Source organism: Streptopelia decaocto (genome assembly GCF_964273445.1).
Source record: "Streptopelia decaocto genome assembly, chromosome: 1".
NCBI classification, from domain to species: Eukaryota; Metazoa; Chordata; class Aves; order Columbiformes; family Columbidae; genus Streptopelia; species Streptopelia decaocto.
Window position 1 is genome coordinate 141,558,990 of NC_138663.1, and position 26,137 is coordinate 141,585,126.

The 26,137-nt window shown below is 41.1% G+C and overlaps 4 protein-coding genes across 10 annotated transcripts; 3 read left to right on the forward strand and 1 right to left on the reverse strand.

Annotated features, from left to right (window-relative positions):
* The first annotated feature begins 75 nt into the window (after positions 1-75).
* LOC309439690 (putative protein ARB2BP) lies at positions 76-7,678 on the forward strand. Of its 4 annotated transcripts, XM_082052635.1 has the most exons (4): positions 505-639; positions 1,125-1,198; positions 3,571-4,634; positions 7,519-7,678. In XM_082052635.1, the coding sequence occupies exons 2-3, from the start codon at positions 1,169-1,171 to the stop codon at positions 4,630-4,632; spliced, it is 1,092 nt and encodes a 363-aa protein (XP_081908761.1). In that variant the 5' UTR covers positions 505-639; positions 1,125-1,168; the 3' UTR covers positions 4,633-4,634; positions 7,519-7,678. The 4 variants fall into 4 exon arrangements, with proteins under 4 accessions (XP_081908760.1, XP_081908761.1, XP_081908759.1 ...); XM_082052634.1 differs by lacking the exons at positions 505-639; positions 7,519-7,678 and adding an exon at positions 76-351 and having other exon boundaries at positions 3,571-5,061; XM_082052633.1 differs by lacking the exon at positions 7,519-7,678 and having other exon boundaries at positions 606-643; positions 3,571-5,061.
* Positions 5,268-7,889, reverse strand: TXNL4B (thioredoxin like 4B). 2 transcript variants are annotated; one of them, XM_082052668.1, is made up of 4 exons: positions 7,761-7,889; positions 7,257-7,422; positions 6,700-6,851; positions 5,268-6,259 (listed from the first exon to the last, which is right to left on the reverse strand). In XM_082052668.1, the coding sequence occupies exons 2-4, from the start codon at positions 7,386-7,388 to the stop codon at positions 6,094-6,096; spliced, it is 450 nt and encodes a 149-aa protein (XP_081908794.1). In that variant the 5' UTR covers positions 7,389-7,422; positions 7,761-7,889; the 3' UTR covers positions 5,268-6,093. The 2 variants fall into 2 exon arrangements, with proteins under 2 accessions (XP_081908794.1, XP_081908793.1); XM_082052667.1 differs by having other exon boundaries at positions 7,686-7,824.
* Positions 7,791-12,279, forward strand: TRMT10C (tRNA methyltransferase 10C, mitochondrial RNase P subunit). Of its 3 annotated transcripts, none has more exons than XM_082052596.1 (2): positions 7,791-7,923; positions 10,397-12,279. In XM_082052596.1, the coding sequence occupies exon 2, from the start codon at positions 10,428-10,430 to the stop codon at positions 11,664-11,666; it is 1,239 nt and encodes a 412-aa protein (XP_081908722.1). In that variant the 5' UTR covers positions 7,791-7,923; positions 10,397-10,427; the 3' UTR covers positions 11,667-12,279. The 3 variants fall into 3 exon arrangements, with proteins under 3 accessions (XP_081908722.1, XP_081908721.1, XP_081908720.1); XM_082052595.1 differs by having other exon boundaries at positions 7,904-8,015; XM_082052594.1 differs by having other exon boundaries at positions 7,923-8,063.
* A 1,510-nt stretch (positions 12,280-13,789) lies between these two features.
* Positions 13,790-22,938, forward strand: PCNP (PEST proteolytic signal containing nuclear protein). The gene is made up of 5 exons (XM_082043616.1): positions 13,790-13,919; positions 17,516-17,736; positions 19,716-19,790; positions 20,151-20,206; positions 21,165-22,938. Exons 1-5 carry the CDS (start codon positions 13,865-13,867, stop codon positions 21,292-21,294), a joined length of 537 nt encoding a protein of 178 aa, XP_081899742.1. The 5' UTR covers positions 13,790-13,864; the 3' UTR covers positions 21,295-22,938.
* Positions 22,939-26,137: the final 3,199 nt, after the last annotated feature.

Here is a 26,137-nt window from a genome sequence, read left to right on the forward strand (position 1 = left end):
CTGTAACCGTCTCCGCAACCCTCTGTCCCGCCTCGTCCCTGAAGCGCTGGCCCGCAGCTGCCCGCGCTCCCCTTCGTCGCGTCCCGCGGGCTCCCACTCTCCGACCGCCTCCTGCCTGCCCCAATGTCAGCCCTGCGAACCGCCCCCCGCCCCTCCCTCACAGGCGTGCCGTGCCGCGCCGCGCTGCTTGGGTCCCGCCTGGAGTCGAGCCACTGAGGCAGGGGAAAAAAATGTAAATGGCTTGAGAGTGTCACAGGTGTGCTGTCACACACGTGTTCCTGCACCTGACAAACTGATGAGCAGCAATAAAATTAGTAGTTCTATGAACACGATAAGATACAGTTAAAGGAAGTACGGGCTAGCAAACGGAATACTGAATTTTGTAGAAGGAATCAGGAGAACCTTGATTTTTTTTTAAGGAGTAATAAACGGCCCAACCCAATCAGGTTTAAATCGCACCTCGCCAACCACCTTTCCCTCCTGAGCTCCCCCGCCCCCGTTTCAGTCAGACCCCAGGAGGTGGGTTCCTCCCGGGACCGGGTTCGGCTGCCGGGCGCCCTGCGCATCCCCCGGCAGCGTCCTCATAACCCCGGCTGCCGCCGCGGCTTATAGCCGGGGGCCGTGCAAGTCCTCCCATCGGCAAGTAGAGACAATTTTCTTGGTGGTGGTGCTGGTTTTGTGGTTGGTTGGGGTTTTTTTTGTGTTTTTTGTTGGTGGTGGTTTGTTTGGTTGGGTTTTTTTTTTGTGTGTTTTTTGTTGTTATTTTTAGTTTGGTGTTTTGGGGTGGTTTTGTTTGTTTGCGGGTTTTTGTTTGTTTTCAGAGCAGCTTCAGAATGGTTAAGTTTTGCTTGTAACTTTCTGTTTCGCCTTCTTGATAGTGCCTTTATAGCAAGTAATGGGAAGCTGTGCAAAATTAGTTTTGATAACTTTGTAAGTTTTACAATGAAGAAGTTTAGCTTTAACTTATGGTCAGGCATAAATTACAAATGTGAGATGTTAGGTTGTCACTTGGAGCTATCTGAAGCACTTTAGATGGCCTTAACTATCATCAACCAATACATTTTATAGATAATAAAGTACATAATGAAACCTGAACTAAGATGGGTTTATTTTCTTTCATGCAGAGAAATTGTCTACAATCCCAGAGTGAAAAAGACTTCCCTCTAGGATGATGACAGATTTTACAGGAGAGCATATGGTAATGTTGAGCTTCACTAGAGTAAAGTTTTTAAATGGGAAAATCTCATAAAGAGTAATACTTACATTGCGGTAGTTTCCAAATATGCCAACTGCTGTAACAAATGCTACCTGAACTTACAGCTGAAGAATCTTACAATCCAAACAGAAAGATTGGAGGAAGGGAAAGAGGTATTGTTTTCACCTCTAACAGTAATTTTTTAAAAAATCAAAATAGCAATTTCAAAGGCTGCCAGAATAAACACCCTTGAATACTGTATTTATATGTAGGCAATGAAGCGTAAGCAGCACTCAACACTGATATAAAATCTACATTTGCCAAAAAAATTGCAGCTATATCTAGAGCTGTATATCTAGCAGCTATAACTGCTGCTTTTTAATTGTATAAATGGCATTACTACAATAAAATCAGCCCTCCAGACTCATAATTATGTGATTCTGAAGGGCTATTCAAGTGAACTCTTAAGTGATAACCTACTATAAATTGCTTCAAAACTTTTCAGTTTGCACCTTGAAGGCAATTTAGAAAGTCATACCTATGCCTGATTTAAAACTGTATTTTTTTTGCTTCTGCTTCCTGAAATCTTTAGAAATCTTTCCCGATGCTTTGTAAAATTGATATTTAAGTAGATGCTCAGTATTACATACACAGGGTTTAATTTGGAAACAGGTATCCTTGTTTAGTTTTTGAACTGAAAAAGCAATGTTGTTGCTAGTAGCTGAAGTAAGAGAACTTCCTGTTCATAACATATGGGGAAACTACAGTCTCCAACCGTTTAGGGGTAAGGAAAGAAAGAGACTGAGAGATGTGCTGGACAGGATGCCACTCTATGAGGAAACTGCATTTACCTAACTGTAATGGAATGCTTCCTCTGTGCTTCACCTTTCTCCGCAGACATCTTTCCTTAAACTATGTCCATTTTTCTCTCACTTCATTGCATGGGGAAAACAACATGAATATCGGTAGCTTACTCCCTACTAAATAGGACTTCTTTGTGTGTGAATTGCCAGTATTTCCATTGGATAGCAAACTGACTGTCCTTCTATCTGCTTTGTGTCTTTCATGCCTCCCTACAGAATGAAAAGATTGTAGATAAACATGTGCACTTGCAACTTCTTTGTGCTGTTTACATTCCAAGAAACAGGCAAGACAGTATCATAGAATCATAGAATGTCCTGAGTTGGAAGGGACCCACAAGGATCATAGAGTCCAACTCCTGAAATATCTAATAGAATCTGATTTCCCCCCCCCCCCCCCCTTTTCTATGTGTTCTTATTATACAGATAAAAAAAGAAGGTAGCATTTTCTAGCCTACTCTCTATCAATCAGAAGACAGGAATTACCTTGAAGAAAGGACTTAACATCTCTGACCCAATGGAGATTGCTCAAAAGGAAAATGTATATGGTGTTGCTCTGTTGAAAAGAAATAATGTATTTTTTTTAATTTGTAAGTGTAAGAAATATTTTTCAATATGCTAAGCAGCTTACTAAAGGAAACTTGCATTCCATGAAGGAGTTGGGCTCCAATTCAAGTTGCTTATATTAAGATTTTCAGATCCCTATCTGTCGTAGTAATCAGCTTTACTAGATGGTATAGCGAGTTTTAACATGGAATGAAGGTGATTTACTCAGTTCTAAAAACCTGTTAGTTGAGTAATAGCCTATATCGATGTATTTGCCCAATATAACTTTATATAAACCATTTGCCAAAACAAAATTCCTGTGTTAAGATGATAAATTAATTTAAAGAATACTGATAACTGTGGAAATCTAATGCTTTCAGGACAAAAAATCCTTTAGTGTGGTTAGAATCCTACTTTTAAAGGTTACCCCATGTTTACTGCAGCTAGTGACAGTCAGTAGTAGACTGAAGAGTTATTAGGAAAATAGAAGGTTATGATAAGCTTAATTTTTCAGTTGCATGGAAGCCTCTTCCTGGAATGGAATAATACTTATCAGTTAACCAGTCATATGATTTGAAAAATTGTCTTAGCTGAAACTAGAGACCTCAGTCTAATCTTATGAAAGCTGGCTGCTTGGGCTTTTTTTCCACCTGTTGGTGTCATCTAGGTTGTTCCTGGATGACAGTGGTTTGCTTATTCTGACATCGGTTCCACAATTTCTATGTGGCAAGTGCTTGCAAGACAAACGAATAATTGGAGAGAAATTTAGCACCAGAATTTAGCGACCAACACCTGTGAGAGGCTTTAAAAGCAGCTGGATTAGTACAGACCATCAAGAGATAATCTGTATCAATTAGTAGTTTGTTTATAACCACTGCTAAATCTGAACTCCAATACAATAGGGTTTTTTTAACGTAGGTGATGTATGGAGGTCTGTGACTACACTGACAAAGTCGTCTTCATTTGTAGTGGTTACAACTACAGCATGAACTAAGCCTGAGGAAACTAATGGAGGGTTCAGAGTATCAAGAGGAACTGAAGTATGACTTCAATATAAAAGGGGAACTGAGGCATCTGGATACAAATGAGTCCTTTGTTTTCAATTATTATAAAAATGCACATGAGCAGAATCATAAACGCTATCAAGTTTTGGGACATTTGATTACGCAGTATGTTTATGAGCTCCTGGAAAGAGTTTGCATGCTTCAGAAAGTTTATATTCCTACTGATGCTACAGAGAATGAACCAAGAAGCTTCTTTTTCATGAGCAAGAATGCACTAACAAGTTCCTGTAGCCTAACTGTCCTTCTTCAAGACCGTGGAGTTTTCCGTGCTGGACAGTGGGGGCAAAAGACAACTGTCAGCGAGGGCCTGGGGCGTGGAACACAAATACCTTTCATCAAAATGGCCCTTGAAAGCCACAGCGAAGTGATTGTACTGAATCCCAATGACAACTTTGTTGATCTGAATACTGAAAATGAGAGGTTAAGCTTTTCTGCCAGGGAAGAAGCACCAACTTCTGTGCAGTCCGTCTGGTGGCTCCCCAAGAGGTGCAGCAGCAGCCCCGAGGAGCATACCACGTATGTATGGGATCATTTCATTTCAAAGAGCGCAACAAAGTATGTGGCCTTCATTGCCCATGGCTATGGTGGCTTGGTGTTTGTTGATCTGCTAGTGCAGAGAAAATTGGAGGTAATGAACAAAGTGTACTCGGTGGCATTCATCGACTCTGTGCACAACACAAGGCACCAGACTAGAAGCGACCCACAAATACAAGAATGGATACAGAAATACTGCCGTGAGTGGGTGTCAGACAGTAAGCCTCTAGATAAAGCTGTGGCTTCTCTCCTGAAAGCGAATTGTCCTACTGTCTCTGCTGGTACTGAAAAGTATGGTTTAGCACCCTCCTGCTGCTTACATGCCATCTTTAAGTACCTGAAGAGCATGCTGAAAGCCAAGACCACAACAGCCTCTAGGCATTCACCGGTTGCAACCAGAAGTAGCACAAGAAAGAAGAGAGGCAATGTATAAAGGTATACTGATTTGTTCTTGATAGTGGTTTCTTCCTTTCGTAACTGCCCCTGCACCTTTCAGTCCTCTAAGGTTCTTCATCTCACTGTGGAGCAACTTACAGTTCTAAGTTTGAAGCTAGCCTGTTCGTTTTTGAGAAATACATAAATACAAGTTAACTATTAGGAAAGAAGTGCATTGTTGAAAGCATTAAGCCACAACCCTTCAGATGGCTGTGAAATTTAAAGCTGCACAAAATAAAGATGTTAAGGTATATCTGTTGTCATCTGTATCTCTTTGTTTAATAACCACTCTGTAGTTATGGCTCTATAATCACACTAAACTATCAGAAAAACAATTCTTAAGCGCATAGCTTTCCTTAAAAGGACAAAGCATGCAAAGGACCTTCTTCCTCCCCAATATCATATAGTGTTTAAAATCTTTCAAGAGATGCAACATCCACCTTCCTCCTTGAAGCATTTACTGTTAAGATGAATGATACTTCAGGGGCTACATACTACTACCTTCCCTCCAGTCAGAGATGGTGTGCCCAAACATGATACAGTGAGCTGAAGTGATATTACTGGGCATGAGCTGCTATAGAAATACAATATTCCAGCAACCTGCAATTATTCAACTGATGCAAAAGAATGACATTTCTATTTTCTTTCAGATGTTTAATTTTAGACAGAGGTGGGGAATAGAGAGTTTTTAAATGTCCATACTCAAGGTTTGCAAATTACACAATTTACAAATAACCTTTAAAGCAAATATAAACAAAACAGTTACTATGAATTTCCTGTTTAATCCTCTGGGAATTGAAAGTGCTCGGTGGCTGCAAAAGAGCTTTGAAGGATGACAAAATCTTGTCCTACACCTTCAGTTCCCATCTCAGTCAAAAAAATAGTTGAATAGTAATACTGGGTGCCAGAGGAAGAAAAAAAGTGTCAACTTCTTTTTGTGTTTTTATCCATTTGATTACAGTTCTCTCTAATACTGTTTGAAAAAGCTTCTGTCCTGTTGTACAGTAACTGGTAAATGTGTAAAATTCTGTTGGAAAGGCACAGTTAATTGAACACTCTTGAGAGCAAGGATACCTTTTAAATATAGGTTTACTGTTATTAAATCCGAATAAAAATGGTACTGAACAGACAATAAACTATCCAGTGCTTCAGTTTGCTTAGTAAAGTTGCACTGGAGATGCTGTCATTGAGGGTGCATGCACCCTGCCTGTTTTTTAGGTGCTGGTCAGCACGCAACTCCAAGAATAGTCACTTGTGTGGATTCTACACATGAACACGTAGCTTTATTTATGAGAGAAGTACAAGGTGACAGAACGTCTGTCTTCAGAAGATCAATATGATCCTTCAACATAAACATTCAAACTGTCCCACGCTGTCAGAGGTGGCTAAAAATACTTGGAGAAAAAGAGGGATCTAGAACATCAGCCATTTCTGTAATTCTTTACCTCAGATCAAGACATTAAATTCCTTGGTAGAGAAGGTCATATTTAGGAATGTTCTTAGGGTCAATAGGACTTCTCACAATCAGCTTTCCACGCATTGCTCCACGGTAAATCACTTCAATCAGATCTATAAAGTCTTGCTTTGTTTTGAAGCTTCCTACAAATTTGGTATGATCTGGAGACCTAATATAAGCATAAGATAAAGGTAGAATTGTGAGGTTAAAGTGTTCAAAGTAAAAACACTTAAAGACAAGAAAAGATGTATAATGAAATCAGGGGTTCTGATTTAGTCATTCTGAAAGAATGAACTGCACTGGTAATGGCATAACCAGGTCAGGAGTATACTGGACCTCCAAAGTCCAAAAAGGCGCAGTATCACATCTAAGACTTTAACCATACTACTTTTTGCAGTCAGGCATGTTTCACAGCTGACACCTACTTATTGCATCAGAGCGTATGTCAAAATACTTATTTTTGTCCTTCTGCATTCCTACAGCGTTCTCAATGTAGATGCTAGTAATAACTATAATTTTCAAACATTACCTTCCCCAGGCATGGTAACATAGAGAAAAGACTGATAATTCTTACAGACATAACAGATAATGCCAAGTAGGATGACATACCCATAATCAACCTTCATGTGCTGTCCATTGAAGAAAAATACAGTAGATGGAATATAACTGATATCAAAATACTGGGTGTACACTGGAACCTTGCTCACATCCACCAGGTAAATTACTGCCATTTTACTTAGGTCATGAGCTGTCTTTGCAAGCTGAAAAGCGGAAGATGGATGACAAACGGATTGAGACACAAAAGGAAAAAAGGGTGGCAAGCTTTATAAAGCACATTCCCCTTATGTCTTATCAGTTCAAGCAGAGCTAGAATATCGCATCACTTTGTACACCCACTAAAAAAATATAAACATTTGCTTAATTTTCAAACTATTTTATTAATATAGTACAGGGTGTTCCAAAATGATGGACTCAATTTTAAATCACTATATTTCTGAAACTGGGTCCATCTTTTTAAAATACCCTATATTATTTCTTTTTAAAATTCATGGTCACCAAAATTTTTATGTGAAACATGATTATCCAAGCAAAACAAATTATATTCTCTTGTATGCAACACGTATACTAGCAGACTTTATTAAAAAAAAAAAAAAAATTGCCCTTACAATATCATCAAGCTGCAGACAAACAGCATCATTATCTCTTCCAAACCGGAGAACCAAAACCTTCTCGGCAACGCTTTTTATTGCCTGATCCACTTCCCTCTTACAGGTCAGTTGGGGCAGCAGAAAACTCATCCCGACAGACCACGGCTTCCACTAATATCCCTACCTGATGGTTAGAAAACAAAACAAGAAACAAACATAACCAAACAACAACAAAAAGACAACCTCTGTCAAAAATAACATTTTTTTTTTTTTTAAATAGCATGGAGAAAAAGAAATGACCGACCAGCACAGCGGGCTGACAAACCTCTCGGGCTCCAGCGCCGGCCCAGCGGGGCGGCAGGGCCCAGGTGCCACCCCCTGCGCCTGCCCTAACGGCCCCCAGCCGGCAGAGCCTCGCTCCCCACAGGGGCAGCGGCAGGACCTCACCGGCAGCCTCCTTCAGGGCACGGAGCCTCCCCGCAGGGCCCCGGTGCAGACCGCCCCGCCGGCCCGGGGAATCACCGTAGCCCACAGAGCCCTGCTGTGAAGGGAGGAAACAGCGCCGGAACCTCCGCCATGCAGCCGAGGAACCCTGAGGCGACAGCCAACGTACACGGCGCCGCACCCGGACAGGAAGGCCCGGCAGATCGGCCCCTCCCTGCGCATGCGCAGGCTGCTCGCTGAGGTGAGGAGGGGGTGGCGGCGAGGTTGATGCCGCTACAGGGTGGTCGTTAGTTGTATGTGCCGCCCCGAGGGGTGCGGCTGCTCCCTTCCCGGGTGGGACGAGACGGAGGCCAGGCGGGCTGGAGCGCGGCCGGAGCTCGGGCAAGTTGCGGTTGAAGCTGCTGGAGGGGGAGGCCTCTCCCGCCTCGTGCTTTCTGCCACCGGGGGTACCGGCGAGAGATTCACCCGGGGCGCCGGAGGTCCCCGTCACGCTCCTCTCCTCGTCCCGCCGGTGGTTTCGGGTGACCTTGGGAGCGGCCTCTCGCTTCCCCGCCGTGCCGCACAAACCGGCTTTCCTCGGCGGGCGCGGGTCGGGCCTGCGGCGCGGTGCCCCGAAGGCCGCGCTTCCCCGCCAGGCCACGCCGCAGTCTGGGTGGGCAGGCCGTGCCGGTGTCCCGGGAGGGCTGTGGGGCACAGCGCGGGGCCTTGAGGTGTTAACGAGATTGTCGTGGTTCGGTTCAGTTTGGGCTGATTTAAAAGTCGTTAAGGAGCCGGTAGTGCCGCCCTCTCGGCAACAGCCGCGTCGCTGTTCACCCTGCTCTGGTCTGCTGCCCACAAGGCCTTTCAGCCCACGGCTTTACTGTGGCCAGGCCTGCGGACAGCCACGCGTGGGCATCTGTGCTGGGGAAAGCAGACGAATTGTTCTGTCTCTGAAATAACAGTGAAGTGCTTTCTGTGCCTGGGATTACAGTGAAGTCCTGCTAAAAACAAACAAACAAACAAAACCCCAAACATTAATCAGTCCTACAAATCTAGGTTCTTCAAAGACATTTAGAGCAATTCTTGCAGTAGTAACATGGCATGTTGGACACGGAAAGGCAACTTGGCTTTTCTCAAAAGCTGTCATCAAGTGTTCAGGTTGTGTAGTCTGCCTTTCCACTATTGACTTAATTGGAGCTCCAATAACATAAGTTAATTGAGGGACTGATCACTTGATTTCTCCAAGTTCATAGAATGTAATTACAGTATCATAAAATGTATGCCAGTTCAGATAATGTTTCCTAATAATATACTGCTCTTTCTGTGAATCTCCATCTGGGCTTGTAAATGTGTGCATATATATTTATATATATACACAACACTAAAATTAGATTTAACTTGTTCTTCTGTATATCAAATTGTTTTCAGGTGGTAAGCTATTAGGGAGATTATGAATTTTGCTTTCAAGATTTGGAGCTAATTTTTACGTTTTGGCTAAATCATGTTTTCTTAAACATTGAAATGGCACTGATTTTGCTTAAGTAAGTGTGCATAGGACAAGGAAAATATTATGCATTCTTTGGTGGTTTTCTTTCTGCAGACCTTTTACATTTAAATGCAAGTGTGTATTAAATTAATGGGACTGTGTGTTTCATGTCCTCAGGTTTATGTGCCAACATCAACTTTACAGGAAATTTAGCAAAAAGAAAAAAGATGGTCTCTTCCTATACTAGTTATTTTCTTCTTCCACCTCCTCTTTCTAGGAGGTGTCCAGTGAATTGAGCATGGAAATTCATTTGGGTGGGATGACAAGTAGCTTTTTTTCCTTTCTCCACCTCCTGGTTCACTGTCCCTAAGATCAGTGCTCTGATTTTGCTCATGAAGCAGCCATATGAATGCTTGAACTGCTGAAAGAGCCAGAAACCAGGGGCTCAGGGAACATCAGAGTGCCTTCAATGGCCATAGTGTTGGCTTAGCAAAACTATACCATTGGTAGTTTCAGCAGTTCCACTGACCTGCAATGTGGAAGGGCATAGAAGTGGAAAAACTATAGTACTGAAGTTTACAAATGGAGCTTTCCCAAAATACAATGGTAAGAGCAAAAATGTAATACAGAGTTGTTCAGACGATATTACAAGGTGAAGCATCTTTTCCATTTTCACAGTATGGGTAAATTAGATAGGCACCTCTGGATGTGGATAAAAATATTTTTGGACTCCATGCAGCATTTTGCTTGCTTTGACTGTGAAGGTTCTTACTTGTCATGATCAGAGGGCTGGAACACCTCTCCTATGAGGACAGGCTGAGAGAACTGGGGTGGTTCAGCCTGGAGAAGAGAAAGCTCCAGGGAGACCTTATTCGTGGCCTTTTAGTACTTACAAGGGACCTATAAAAAGGATGGGGACAGACTTTTTAGCACCTTTGAAGGTCCCTTCCAACCCAAACTATTCTATGATTCTAATTTACGTAGATCTCAGAAAACACTTGAAGGTTGTTTGACCACATTTTTAATTGCAGTGAGTGTAGCACTGCAGAGCTAACTATGTGTATTCACAGCAGTGCCACATACACTGTTTTATTTAGAAAACAGTAGAAAATAGTGGAAGCAGGAATTTGTAATATTCTCCAATAAGTAAGTTATTGTCTGTCAGTGTTACTAAAGGTGAAAATCTCTGTGTGTTTTCTTTATGATTTCTGACAAGTTGTTATTTTTCCCTCTTATTGGTATTTTGCAGATAAGTGTTTGAACACGGCACATGTCTAAGTATGCAGTCTGCTAATATGCTTCTGAAAAAAATTGTAAGAAGTTCTGTCCTTCCATTTGCTGCACAACATGGGATGAAAAAGGATTTCTTTCTACTCACTAGAACACTGAGTTTATCACCTTGCCTGAAGCAGGACAATCCCACAGAAAAACTAGATTTAGATGCGTGGAAGAAGGTAATGAAGTCTGGGTTGCAAGAAGAAGTCAGTGAGATGGTCTCTGAGCATAAGGAGCTTTCCACTTTGACTGCTGCACGTGAGATTTTGGAGATGTGGAGACTAGCTGGCAGATTGGTTCCAGAAAGTATCAGTGAAGAACAGTTAAAAACCTTTATGGAATGTCCTTCCAAGTCAGCAAAAAAGAAGTATTTAAAATATTTGCATCTCAAAGAACTCCACAAGAAAAATGAGATAAGAAAGATGGAGGAGAAAAGGGAAAGGAGGCTGAAAACACAAGAGCAAGGTTCAAAACCTGACGAGACCAAAAGGAATTCATTAATGTGTTTGTGGGCCAGTGGTATGGACAGAGCATACAGTTGGAGGGTTGCTCAGTCTATGGTCTTTGGCCAACCTCTAGTATTTGACATGTCTTATGAAAAAGATATGTCCATCCGAGAAGTTGCAAACACAGTGAGACAGATAGTGTTCAGTGAAGGCTGCAATCGAAAATCTGCAGATCCCTTCCACATCCACTTCTGTAACTTGAAAGATGACAGCCTCTATCATAGGGAATTCATCAGGCATTATAGCAAGGCATGGGACAAATTGCTTGTCACCGTAACAGAACAGTGCTACACAGAAATCTTTCCAAAGGAGAAGCTGATTTATCTGACTGCTGATTCTCCCAAAGTAATGAAAACATTTGATCATGATAAAATCTATATTGTTGGGTCAATGGTTGACAAGAGCATAAAAACAGGAGTCTCTTTAGCACGGGCAAAGCGATTGGGGCTGGAGACCGCGGCCCTTCCATTGGAGAAGTACTTGCTTTGGAATACTGGTGCCAAAAATCTCACACTGGATCAAATGATGCATATTTTATTAACCCTGAAAGATACTGGAGACTGGAAGAAGGCTCTGGAATTTGTTCCAAAAAGGAAATATTGTGGATTCGTAAGCAAGCCGGCGCATGAACTGAAAAAAACTTTAAACTTGATCAACACACTTAAACTTGGAAAGAGGCAGGAAGAAGTAGGGAAGCAATTTGCCAAGAACTACTCAAAGAAGTTAACGCAAAAGTAGAGTGATGGAGAAGAGAATGATTTATTATGAACAAACTGTGCTCTTGAATGCTCCAGTTTTTTGGGACTCTTGGAACTGTATTGAGCTCTTTAAACATGACTTTGTTGGTTAATTTTGACCATTGTTAGGGATTTTTTTTTAACACCTTAGTATTCCAACTGTTTGAGTTTATTGAGACATTATCAAAATTCTGTATGAGAAATGAGATAATTGGTTCTAAAAAACTACTCTGCACAAAGAATATCAGTCTGTTCAGTTGAATCGTGCTGGGACAAGGTTGACTATAACTGAAAGCAGAGGTGGTTCTTAAGAGAATACCTCAGTGGTTTGAGTTTGGAGGTGAAGGCCATCCACATTCTTACTCTAAAAGGTTAGCTAAGAAGCAGCAGAATAGACATTTCCCCATGACTTCCTGAATCCTCTTTTGGTGTGTAGATGAATTGACTTTTGATAGTTGAACTAAAAACAAATGGTTAAAGCCCAGCACGAATTTGGGGAATTGCATGATTTGTTTCCGGGTGTTCTATCTGGCATGAATCAAGTGCCTGTTTGGAAGGAATAATCCGAATTTTCTTGACTCTGACAAAAAAATACCTTATACACTTCTATGCAAGACAGAATGCCTGTGTTTTCAGTCCATGTAATATAGATTTTCTAAAGTGCTGGAACTTTTGAGGTGATGTACAGTCCTGTTGGTCAATAGTTAGAGGAGCAGAGAGCCGTGTAATGTTTTTGCTGCTGAAAATATATTGATTGTGCTCTCTGTGAAATCCTGTGTTCATGCTGCAGAGCTGCAATGGCCGTGTTGTTTAGTACAGTTCTTACTGCTGTCTGCAGGAGGAGGAGGAGGGATTTCTTGGTGTCTTTACAGGCACTTAAATCTTTTTGATTTAGTCTAGTTGACTGCCCTGATGCTTAAAGTCACTGGTGGCAGATGGTGGGTTTTGTCCTGAAAATTCAAAAACTATTGAGTGGGGAATGTAATTTTGAAGAGCAGGCTCCAAATGTACTTGGGGTTAGTGATGATCTGTTCCCTATTGTGAGAGGGGTTGGAAGGCAGAGGATGCGCTACTCCAGTCCTGCTCTTCACCGCCTGGGAAGTGTGTGGGCCTCCAGGTGTGGAGAACCCCTCCCTGCTTTGGAGAAAGACCGCTGGGCTGGGTGAGGGTGGACAGCACGCAGAGCTTCACCCCAGCGTGTGGGGGGGCAACCTCCCTGTGTCATGTTGAGCCCTCAGCTGCAAGGACTGGTTGTGGGGAGGGTGTGGATGCCATGCTCAAACAGCCCCTCTTTTTTCCTTATGTGGAGACAACATGGACCTGTGCCTCCTGTTATTTGCTGTTTCTCTATAAAAATGGCATGTTCTGATCTGGGAACTGGCTTTTGCTTTGGGGAGGGGAAAAAAAAATTACATCGTTGCTCGCTTGAGCTCAGGTTGGTGAAACATCAAAGCCCAAGTCATATGAGGAGCGGCTGAGGGAACTGGGGCTGTTCATTGTGGAGAAAAGGAGTTGAGGTGAGATCTTATCGCTGTCTGCAACTACCTGACAGGAGGTTGTAGCATGGAGGGTGTTGGTCTCTTCTCCCAAGTAGCAAGTGACAGGACAAGAGGAAATCGCCTCAAGTTGTGCCAGGGGATGTTCAGATGGGATATTAGGAAACATTTCTTCACAGAAAGGGCTGTCAGGCATTGGAACAGGCTGCCTAGGGAAGCAGTGGGGTGACCATCCTTGGAGGTGTTTAAAAGACACAGAGACGAGGTTCTTAGGGACATGGTTTAGTGCCAGTTAGGTTATATATATATATATATATAAATACTCGATGATCTTGAGCACCTCTTTCAACTGAAATTACTCTGATTCTGTAAACCACGAGCGGCGCCGGGGAGCACGACAGCTCCCAGCGCTGCCTGCGGACGCAGTTCACCTGAGCATCAGTGACGCGGGGCTTCTGCGTGAAACGTCTGAGGGGCGGGGGGTAACGTTGAGCCTCCAGCCCCCAACCCCGCGGAAATTTCTCCGCGTCGCACCACTCGCCCTCAAGGGCCTACCCGCGCCATTCGCGCTGCGCCGTGTGGAAGGCGTGTCCGCTCTAGCCTCCGCCCGCGCTTTCTCTATGGTCGGGGGGAGGGTCGAGGGAGGGAAGCGCCGCGGCGGGGCGACGCGCATGCGCGGCGCGGGAGGTGGAGGCGGGGGAAGATGGCGGACGGCAGAGCTGAGGGGAAGAAGGCGAAGCGGCCGCAGCCCGGAGGAGGTGAACATGTAGCTCCTCTCGCCGCGTAGCTGCGGGGTGGGCAGGGGGCCTGGGCCGGTCCCCCGGGGGAGTGTGGGGGGGGTCCAGGAGTGGTGTCCCCGGCCGGGCAGGCCTGAGCTGGGCCGTGGCCGGCCCTGCAGGGAGAGGGGGCGGCCCGAGCCTGGGCGGGCTGCGCTGGGGGAGAGGCCGAGGTCTAGGCCCGCTCTTCTCACGCCTGAGGCTTAGCCTCATCCTTACAGGAGTTTTCTTTTTTAAGAAAATTAACAGCTTTTCCTTGTCCACCTGAATGCGTTCACTCTCTCTAAAAAAAAAAAAATATATATATATATATACAAATATACACGGAATACTTTTGCCGTGTATTGAGAGAAATTTGACTGTTGCTTCTGGTAAGGATGAAGACAACGCCGTAAAGACTAGCTGTTAGTAGCTGTGGTACCTTCTTTAAAATGGGTATAGTGAGTGTTCCTTATCTGCTGTTTTAAGCATCCTGGGTTTTTTGCTTGGCAGCAATCTGCAAGTTTTCTGTTTGGTTTTATTTTGTTTATATTATGACTGGACATCCCTGTCATATTCTGTACTGCTTATTATCAGTTCTCCTAAAGTTTTTAATAATATATTTCATTACTTCTTTCTTTCTCTGACTTAAAATTGAGAAGACAGTGCCTTTGCAAAGATGAAGCTTCCCCCTTTTTTTTTTTTTTGATCTGTTGAAAGGTTAAATCACACTTGTAAACCAATTAGGATAGACTCAGCAGTGAATATTATTTTTGATTAATCACTAAAATATGAACAGTTGCCTGTGGACTTGATTTTAGGTAGTTCCTTGATTCTTAGTTCTCTGGTTTTTGGTTGGTTGGTTTGGGGTATTGGAAGTTTTTGTGTGTGTGTGTGTGTTGTTGGTTTTTTGTTTGTTTGTTTGTTTGGGTTTTATTTTGTACCAGTAATACTGTAACTGGACAGCATCAGTATATCAGGTATCCATACTGTCTTCTGTACTGTTTGATGTGCTGAAACATGATCTTAATGATTTGCCCTAAGAAAGGATAATTACTCCCTGATGATTTTTGAGAACAATTTAGGGTGTTCAGCTTTTGCCAAGATCAGTGGGGTTTACCTTGAAGTTAACTTAGCTGTGAATGGTTTGTTCCCACCACCACCAATGGTCGCACTCCCAAGGGCAAGAGATCCTGAAGTGCTGTGCAACTAGTGCTGTCAGTATTGTTACTTAAACCACCTAGATAGTGGAAGTTATCCACTTAAATAATCCTTATTCATACTCAAGAGAAAAACTAATCTGTGAAATAGGGCAGCTTTTTGGTACTGTGATTCGTGAAAAGCACCCTGGCCAGACTAGTTTTCAAAATAGTACTGGTGTTTTGTGTAGATGAAGTGTGACATCCTTGACATCGCTAGGAAAAAATAAAGAAGCCTTAATGTCTTGAAAAATGGGTACGCATTGGCATGGGAGATGGGAGAGACCTGTTTAATGGATAATATATGTCTGCATTTCTAACTGTTTCCTGCAGAAATAGAACACCACAACATCTTGGTTCCCACCTACCCCAATTGTCCTACACCCTTTATAGCTCCTTCAGGAATTAAGCGTATTTCTTTCAGCAGTCTACTGTTCATCCTAAGTGTAGCGTAGTAGAAGTAACATTCAGAATCCTGTGACGCTAGGAGCTAATTTTGAGAGAGAAGCTATCTAATATTTTGGTGAGAAAACAGATGTGGATAGACTGTGTTAGAATTCATCTCATCTCATGCCTAGCAATATTCTAGAATTTGCAGTCAAAAGAAGTTAGCTGTAGTGTAATTAGCTTCAAGCTAGCATTAGCTTAGGAAACTGGACTGTTCCGGTGTTCCCTGAGATATAGGCTGCTGTGGATTTTGTATCTTATAAAAAAGATGACATTTAGGCCCATGGTTCTAACACTTTGAAGGCAAATGAATCTTCTACCTACCCTCAAATCACCTTACAGTCTCTAGTGTACCTAGACTGGACTTAAAATTGAATATTCTGTGTAATGTGATTTCCTGGACTAGCTGTGAAGAGCTTCTCATAGCCTTGCAGACTGTTGTTTGGGAAACTGCTAAGACAGCAAGCAGTACCCAAGGCCACTTGTGTAAATTTTGCTTGTTTCCCTTTCCTCCTTTGTTTGTCACTTTTATATCTATATTTTCTGGTTCAAATTTCTAGTGGTGTGGATTAGTACCATTTTTAATAGAGTGAAACTGATGAAAGTGTTTGTGTGGGTTTTTCGTGTGTTTTGGTTTGGGTGGGGGGTTGGGGGTGATCTGCCATGTTTCCAAAGGTGCATAATAAATCCATTTTTGTTCCAGTCACTTATTATCTTGATGGCTAGAAAGTGGGGTAGAAAGGGTATGTTCTGCTGCTTATGGTTTGTGAAATAGCAGGAAAAAAAATATATATAGATGATGTCCCTATTTTTTCTTTCTCCTGATGTTTGCTTCCCCTTTTTTCCCTCTCAGAGCTACAGTATTGTTGACTCCCAGTTCAGACTAGCTTCTCTACCATTGCTCTATCTGACTTAATAGCTTTTTGCTGTTAAGAGAGCAGTGCAAAGAGCTTTCTTCCCTGCTGGTCTCAGTTCGCTGTGCATGGAGGGTCCTGTTCTCTACTATGATATAATGAGGAACTGGTGCTAGCTCCAGTTTTTCTTATACAGATTGTATGGGCACTTCCCTGGCCATTCCCCAATGCATCGTTTTTTTGTTGATGTTGTTGTTTGTTGGTTTTGTTTTGTTTTGTTTTCCTTCTGCTACTGCAGTGATCTGCTCATTGCAGCAGCAGAGAAATGTATTTTTACTGAAGCATTTACTATGTTCAGTATGAGTTTTCCAAGGACGCCTTTGTCTCTTGGTGTAGCTGAAGAAGCTGAGTGTATAGGAATTAAAATGTGATTTGAGTGTTTTTTCTCTGTGGATCATTGTTCAGCTGCTATGTTTTACATGACTTTATACAAAACCAGAAAAGATGAAATCTATATATATGTTTTTCTAGTGCTGATTCCTTCCTCAAGCAGAGCTGGGCAGATTTATTACAGATGAGATGTGGACAAGCAATGACTTGAAACATGATTGAGACAGCCGGCCTCACTGTAGTCACTTCCATGATTTTAGAGTTGTGCCAGACAAGCCTAGAGACTGGCATGGACATGTGTCTGTAGAAATTGAGTAAAATTAATTTTAATTTAGATTATCTACTCTAGATTTGGAATTGGGATTCCAATTATGAGAGCTTATCTATGACAACTTAAAACCTTAAAAGATTTAGTCATCTACATTTAATTTACTACATGAACTTTGACTTCCGTACTAAATAAAGAGATGATGCCTCAAGATTGTTTTCCTGGCTCATACACAAGAAGTTCTTTACAAGTAGTGGAGTGCTTGCAGTTTCTTCTTCTCTTTGTGTTTTGCTGTCCACTAAATGTACCTTGGTGGAAACTACTGTCACTAAAATCACCTTACCTATTGCATCCAAAGTATAATGCTTTTTGAGGTTGCTGCTCCCATCAATCTGCTCAGTAAAAATAGCTCATCTTGGTAAGTTGTTTCGACTTCACCAGGACCTGAAGAAGAGGCAGAAAAACCTGTGAAAACTAAGACTGTTTCTTCCAGTAATGGAGGAGAAAGTTCGAGTCGCAGCGCAGAGAAACGGGCAGCTAATGAAGAAGCTGAAGACTTCAACGCAAAGCCTGCTCCTGCCAAAATGTCCAAGTTTGGATTTGCCATAGGCAGTCAGACAGCAAAGAAGGCATCTGCAATATCCATCAAACTAGGAGCAAATGTAAGTTGTCTGGGGGCTTTTAATTTTAGGGCAAGTAAGGCAAAGGGGGAAATACTTTGGGAAGGCTTCCTTGTAGATGGAAAGGCTTGAATTACATGGGGGTAACTTGGATAAAGTTTGAGAAGGCATTGCAGGGCCAGCTAGTCATGCATGTGTAAGTACTTCAAGGTGATTAATACCGGGTCGCTTGTCTCAGGAAGCATAGATGTAAGATGTGATTGAAATGAACTGTAGATCTGTGAACATACAGAATAATTTGGTAATGATATTTGATTTCCTGAGGGAAATAAGCAGACTTGTTAAACTGTTCAGGCTACTTTGAAATGGGTGCTGGGAGCTTTATCGCATTGGATGCTTAAAGCTACAAGAATGCAAATACTGTCCTAGATGGCTTAATAGGTCATCTTCCCCTCCAAAGATCTTATTTTAGCGTGGGGAAGTATAGTTGATTTTCCATGACTTTGCTTGTTCTTTGCAAGGTCAGTACAATTCATTTATACTGTATGCATGAGATGAGGCTTCATTACATAGGTTTCTAAGAATTCTGATTCCCTTTATTGTCCAGTACAACATATCCTTGTGCATGTTCAGATGTGAATCTGATGCTTCTCTTTACTACCAAAGTAGTCCTCTACTGGCTTGGGCAAGGACAAGCCAGATGCTGCCTCTCTATTTAATACAGTTCATTTACACCTCCCACGTACCACTGTGATGGATACATTAAAAATCCTTTTCTGGATTAAATTCAAACAGTGATAGTGAAAGTCTTGCAGCTGCAATGCCAGCATTTTAGAGAACTGCAAAAGATGAAGAGAGTGGTCTCTTATTTTGAGATGGGAAGGAGATGCGGGCTGACAGCATTCTAGGGTATAAATGCAATCAGGTCAGCTCAGACTTTGGAAAAATTGACAAAGCTGCCTTCTCTGAGCCATTAGTGAGCTCTGATTTCTCATGTAGAAAGATACTTCCAGTGGCAATAAATTTGGCTCAGGAATTCTGCCTCACTGAATTTAGTGGGTGACTGACAGTGCACCGAATCGGACAGTGCTGGAAATTATCTTGTTTCCTTTTAGTCATTTTTACTCCCTTAGTATGTTACCTGTTCCTGTGGAGCTGATGCTTTAAAAAATTGCACAATATTTATACATTATACCGTATTGGTGAAGAATAGCTGTAGGCAGTTGCATAAGGGCTCTACTGCAGTATCAAATTTGAAACCATGAGTGTATATGAAATAATCACCATTAAAGTCAAAATGGAGGAAGCACTTTATATGATTGGTTTAAGTAATTGGTAGTAATGTAGAAGCAAACTTTTACTGATGACTCAATACTTTCTTAGTGGTGTTGAAGTTAATCTTGGCATCTCTGCTGTGTTACATGTAACAGTTGCGACTTTGATAGCTTCTTACGCTTCAAATAGAGGAAGGTATTTATTGGAAATCAAAATAATACTTTTTAAAGGACACATATTAATCAGACTGTGTGATGCATGCTGATGCTAGTTTAAAAGTGTTGCATTGTTTTAAGCCAGAAAGCTGTATCTTGTTAAAAGACAATAAAATAAACATATTCATCTGCCTGGCATTGATGGATAAGAATACTCCAGAAGAATAATGGAAACAGTGACATAGTAAAATTTTGAATACCACAACTTATTCAGATTCTGATTCAATTGTTCATGTCATGCACCAGTGGCTGCATAACCCTGCAGTGTGCTAGAAAGTTAAGACTTGTTTGTGGGGAATTGTAATATGAGAGGGCTTGGCTTGCTTTACAGAGTGCATCTTGCACAAATGAGCAGCCGTTTTCCTTAGAGAGAAACCTTTATCTGCTTCACTCAGACAAAATGACTTTTCCCCGTCATTGCCCCTTTCAGTGAAGATGTGTGACTTCATTTTATGAAAATATTTAAAATACCAAGGGTAGCTTTTTTTGAGTTAGAAGACTTACTTTACTTATGCATTTGTTTTTTTTCAGAAGCCTAAAGAGCCTGTTCCAACTCTTGCTCCAAAAACCCTTTCCGTAGCAGCAGCTTTCAATGAAGATGAAGATGTGAGTAATAAGCCAGTGATAACACAATTTAAAGTACCATTGGTGTGAGTTAGAGGTAGGCAGAGAGACAGGGTCATTTAAAGTTCTATACATAAATGTCATGGATTTTCAACCCAGAAACATCTTTCTATTTAAGAATGTACAGCTTTGTAGCTCTGTGTTGGTTCAAGAAAGTATTAAGGTGCTGATAACTTTTGGCTGAAATTGAGATGCACAACATCATTTGAATTAGTGGTTGCTTTCTCTGAGCTTGATAGTTTGCTTTCCTGTAGGGCTGTAGTCTGTATTTTATGTTGTCAGGCATTTGAAATGTTTGAAAGATAGTGCCCAGCCACGCTTTAACCTCCTTTCTCTCTGTAGAGCGAACCAGAAGAAATGCCTCCAGAAGCCAAGATGCGCATGAAGAACATTGGAAGGTAAGTCAGCATTTAGCTATGGTTTGGAGAAGGGTGGGTGCATGAGAATATCTCCTCCAGCACAGGTCAGATCTTGCAGGTGACTTAGAAATACAGGAAGACAGAATCGGTTCAGGAGTTTTTCTCCAGAAACAAGACAGTTTTAATACTGATACTTTCAAATGTTTCAGCTGTAGGTTAAAAGTAGTACATTTACATTTGCACTTTGGATCTTATTTGCCTTCTTTCTGAGGATGAAATTGATTCTATATGAAATAGAAGTTTGTTTTCTTCTTGGAAAAGGTATTAGGTGGGAGTTCTTGCTTGCTGCTAAACTTTATAAAATGGAGAACTAGAAAAATACAAATTGGCCTGAAGTAGGGTAGTCTGGTCAGAATTTTAAACTCCTGTGCAAGGGAAAGATGAGAATAATCTCATTCAGAGAGACAAAGAATAAATGCTCGGTTACTTTTAAAACAAATATATAATTCTTCTGCTTGCTACAAATTTGAGACAGTATAGGGCCAAGGCTAAAATAAATAGGGACATTTTCAAAGGAGGCTTCCCTTAAATTAGGGATTAATTTTGAGCATATATATATTTAAAGGTGCTTATCATGATAGACTGCTTTTAAAGTCAGTCCCCTGGAGGCTCACTACTGCTCAGTGTTTTTTTTTCTCCAGTAGCAAATTTGTATCCTCAATCCTCAATAGGCCTTGCAACAAATTCTTTGCAGCTGGCAGTGGTTACTGCCACTCCCACCTTCTCTGAGGCCCCATCTCAGAGGGTGTTACAGAGAGATCAGTTCTGTGGCCAAATTATGGTTACTGATAGTGAGGACTCCTGATGTAATGGAAGTAAATTTGTGGTAGTTTCTGGTGGGAGGTTGGACTTGAAACTGGTATATTCAGGGTCATATTGCACAAACTGCTATAGCTGAGCTGACTTTTTCAACTCATCTTGTTTTTACTTTTCACAGGGATACACCAACCTCAGCAGGACCAAATTCCTTCAATAAAGGAAAGCATGGTTTTTCTGACAACCAGAAGCTATGGGAACGAAATATAAAATCTCATCTTGGAAATGTCCATGACCATGAAAATAACTAAATGATGTGGATTGAGAGTTGGGTGTTTGGGGGGAGGGGAGGGTATAACGTTAAAGGAACAGTTTCCTTTTTTAAGAATGGTATGCCTATCTTTGGAGCCACTTTTTTAAGATTTTGAGTGGTACACTAATAACTGAGTTTGAAATTAGAGGTAATTTATGTTTTGTATACAGATTTCAAGGCGTTTGCTAATTTTGTAGTTCCATGTGATTAGTTTCAAAAGGTTACAGATAATAAAGAAATTAGAGTGGTACCTTTTTAAGATTTTTTTTTTTTTTTTGGTCAGTTAAGGTGGATAAAAAAGGTTACTGTCTCTTTAATCAGTTTAACATTGAATGCTCTTGCATTCTTATTTCTGGCTCCCTCTTCATAACAGGAGAAACAGTTGACTCCTAGGAATACTGCTAAAGAGAGTGAGCATTGTCTTGTGCTAGAAGTGTTACTGGACTATTAATTTTAATATAAACTTACGCAGGAAATAGTAGGAACCTGTTTGTTTTGTTTTGTTTTTTTCTCCCTGCAGTCACCTTTTGTTAAGTCTCTGCAAACTAGGAATTATGTTGCTCTGAGTGGCTCTGGTTACTTAGCTCTAATTTTGTTTAAAACTTCATGTAGGATGTGTAACCCTCTGTGGCCTGTTTCATCCTAAGGAAATGGGCTTTGTCTGTATATTAGATACAGTCTGTAAAGAATATTCACTGCAAAGGTAAATCAGTATTTTCACTGTGCTCCTCTTAAATCATTAGCCTTGAGTATTGCTTGTTAGCATTTCCTTGTGGTACACAAAAGCCACCACCAAAAAGACAAGCTAATGTACGTTAAGCTTCACGTTTGGTTGGAATATTTTTCCTTACTATGCCTAGAAGGAATAAAAGCCACACCAAAAATCAGTAACTCACTGCTTAAGTATGAAAAAATCTCAGATGCACTTTCCCTGTCTTGCCATTTAAAACAAAATGCTTTGATGCCTGTGACTCAGTGGACACTATCAGGTTAAAGAAGAATACTGTATTTGCAGTCCTAACTCTTCTAACAAGTGCCAGCTTCAGAAATAAAACCTTTTCCTACCTGCCCGCATTTTGCATTTTCAACAGTGACATTAGTCTGGTCAATTTAATTGCCTAGCTTTCATACTGCAGAACAGTGCTGTAGGATTTCAAACCTAGTAACAACTGTCTAAATTTCAGTCTAATTTAGATTGCATATTTTAAAAATGTTTTACTAGCAGAAAGTTCTCACCAGCAACAGCACCTTCCACCCCCCAAGCACACCTAAGGTTCTTTATAAACTCAAATACCTGATAATGTCGACCACTAAATCAATTGCATCCTGGAACTGGTCATGGAATTCAATATGTTAATTGCTTTCATCCTCCGTTTAAAGCCTTTCTTTATGCTAAAGTTGAACCTGCAAGTGCAGAAAGGAAAGTGCATCTTAAGCCTATTTTTTTTTATTATTATGATTTTAGGAAAGCTCTGACCACTTAGACTTTTGAGTTTGTAAGTTCTAAAAAATATTTTTTTGTATTTTTGTATTGTATGTGTAATCTTTTTTCTTTTGAAGTCTGATGCAGTTGAATACCTGTAACTATTTTCTTTAAAAGCCTTGTTATAAACGTAACATAAAAACATATACATTATTTTTTTTTTCCATAGCAGAAACCTTTGGTTTATTTTAAAACAAAACACACTTTCAAAATTGACTTTTGGGACTTCCAAAACTGATTTGGGCATTACTGGAATCAGCAAGGCAAGATGAAGCATTTACTTTTCACTTATTTTTATCACGTGGTTATGTTTGTTGAAATAAATGCCTTTTAGATAGTGGTAATTCATAGTGAATAACTATTTTATCTTGCTCCTTAGTAGTTACTTGATATGGTCTCAGTCACTTGTGTTAGGAAAAAGCAGAAGGGAACTTCGAGTAAGAATAAGAGAATGATTTTGAGGTCTTTTGTAGTTAACCTGCCACCAGTTATGTCTTCCACATCTTTGGCTGAAGGAGACATGAATTTCAACAGAATTTCCTGGTACTTCAAAATCCTTTAAGAAGCTGCTAGGCCAGAATAACCTGGGAAATAACCTTCCATACAAGTGAGAGAGCAGAAGTTATATTTACCTTCCTTACTCCCATGGTCAGTAAATGTAATCCTAGACCTTAAGAGAAACTGCAGCAGCTTCTAGGTCTCAGCTGAAGGTGAGCAGAGACCCTGCTTTACTTGATGTATAAGTTCTGTTCCTTCTCAGTGCTTCACAGAAGAAAATTGATCAGGATGGCCTAAATACATGCAGGACTGAGTGCCTGACAAGCATGATCTTGTAGCTACAAGGGTGTCTGCTGGTGTCTGGTTCTTTCCTGCAAGTGGCAGATATTAATCTGAAAAGATTTGTCACAGCACGTTAGGTAGAACTTCACTTTGAAGTTTAGCTTTTTATTAAAATAGTCATGTCATGGTCTTCACGTGCAGATAGTCTGGGGGAGTGGGGGGTGTGTTTTTTGTTGTTGTCATTTTTATAAGAATATTTAGGAATCCTAAAACTCATGGTAAAATACCTGATTTAACTCTCTTAAGTGCTTCCAGGAGATATGCTGAGACCTTTAGCTGCTTAGTATAGCAACGTATGTATACCTATCAGTGGTTGAAATGTCTATCCATGTAACTTGTGCAGTTTTATCTCTGAAGACTTATGCTTGCTTAGCAGTAAAGCTTTACTGAGCACCTGAGCAGCTTGCAAAGCATTTAAGACATTAGGTGAAGATTTTAGTTATCCAGTAACCTCCTCTATGCTACCCTGCAGTGAGGCTGTTTTTGAGCCTGCTGGGTTGTGAATGGATCCAAATTCATCTAATACTAACTATATTAAAATAGTTTTTAAAAGCCCCCCAAACCAGTGCAGTCAGCTACTAGGGCCAGTGTTTCAGGCAGTCCTGGTTGTAACTGCTTACACACCTAATTTAATCCGTTTAAAAGCATCAGAAGTGCACTGTCCGGATTCTCAGAATCTCTATTTCATCAGCAAAAAGAAAGAAATATCCAACCAGCCTGTCTGTAAGGTAAACTGATGGATGCTATTTTAATTTAATGGGCTTACTCCTGTGCCGTAGATGACCCAATTGCAGTACTCAGCCAACTTTGACAAAACGAACTCTCACGTCCTAATGACCACCAGCAGCAGCCACAGCTGCCTTCAGGCCTGTTGGGCTTGATCTCTGCGTCTGCCAGGTGTGTAGAGCATCCCTTTGTCAGAGCCCACACGACTGTGCTGAGCTTGGGGTGCTGGGCCTGGCTTTCCCAAAGCTTGCTTTCTGAGGAGACATGGAGGAAGAGTCACCTTTTGAGATGACAGTGGCTTCTGCCTCCTGAAGAAGCAAACTGAGGTTTTAAACTATTGGAAATCACTGGTGTAACTAAAACTCTTGCTAGGCTGCTGTAAGAAGATAAATATGTTTGAAGAAGCAACAGAATTTCAAGAAGGCTTTTTGTCTGTGTAGTTAGTAGCCTTAAAAGGTGTTCTGCAAAAAGAGATTTTTTTTTTTTTTAATTCATTATAAAATTATAAATTGAGGAATGCTGAGTAGTTCTGTCCTTAAGATACTGAAGGGAAGGTTACATTCTAAAATCCCCATAATTTGTCTGGTTCCTCTGCCAAGAGACACTAGAGCACCATAAAAATTGAACTACTAGCAATTAACTTTTTTAGTTTATCCTATCAACACCTTCCTTATTTTTCTAATTAACGAAGGGATCTCCTCCTGTTCTCTCATTTTGATGTACTGGCATCTTAAGAACTATATAGTGCTTACCTGGGAAAGCTGCTTGTGTTTAATAATTTGGAGCTGTTGCCTCAGGGTAGATGCATAGTTGTCCATAGAATTAAAAACATGAAGTGTTACAGTTGAACTCTGTATATAGCATGTTAAATTTCTGTTTATGAACTTTCATTTGAAAGCCTGGAGTGGTGGGACTCCAAGCAACATTTAGTTACCAAAGCAAACCTTTAAACTCTGCAGTGCACACTTTTTGCAGTATGGATACATATATGCTGGCTACCCGTTAGAGTGGGGAAGAGTGGCAGTGACTGTCACAGCTACCAGTTCGAGTATGTATTTTTTTTGATTCAGTGGCATATAGTGAGATCTTAGAAAGCTTTGCTAATCTCATGACTTCTTAAATTTGGTTCTTGGGATTGGATATCCTGATGAGACAGATGCACAAATGAAGTGTTTCTGGTTTTGTAGCAAGAGCTCCACTGAAACTTGATGTCATGAGCCTATGTTTGTTTTCCTTGGAGTACAAGCGTATTAATTTAAGGTAATGCAAGTCATAATAAAAACATAATTATCTCTCCTTTCTCCCCCAGCTTTCCATAATTTGTGAACATAGCAGTTGCACATAAAGTGTTGGCTGATGTTCAGTGGCTTGTTATAAAATGATAATTCTGCCTCTGCTTTTGTGAAAGAACTGTGGTAGCCTTTTGTATTCATATGCACACCAGCCTCCATAATATAGAATTGTAGGCACTGAATAGAGCAGCATAGCTTAAAGAGTAGTTGTGAAACTAGCATGTATCTTTGGCTGTGCTTTATCTTTGTTACTCAGATGCTTGTTTAACACAGTCCTGTTCACATGTAAAATATAAGAAGAGCTTGGGCTACCACACCTCTAAAAGCACTGAAGAACTTAATAGTGCTGTTACCACTGGTAAGGCAGGGCATTTTAGCTAAAACAAGAAATTCAGCCCTCGGGACACAACTTTATTCATGGAGGTGCAAGGCAAACTTCCTGAGAAGTCCCTTCGAAGTCACAGTAGACTCATAAGCCTATTCCCTGACATTGCCCTCTC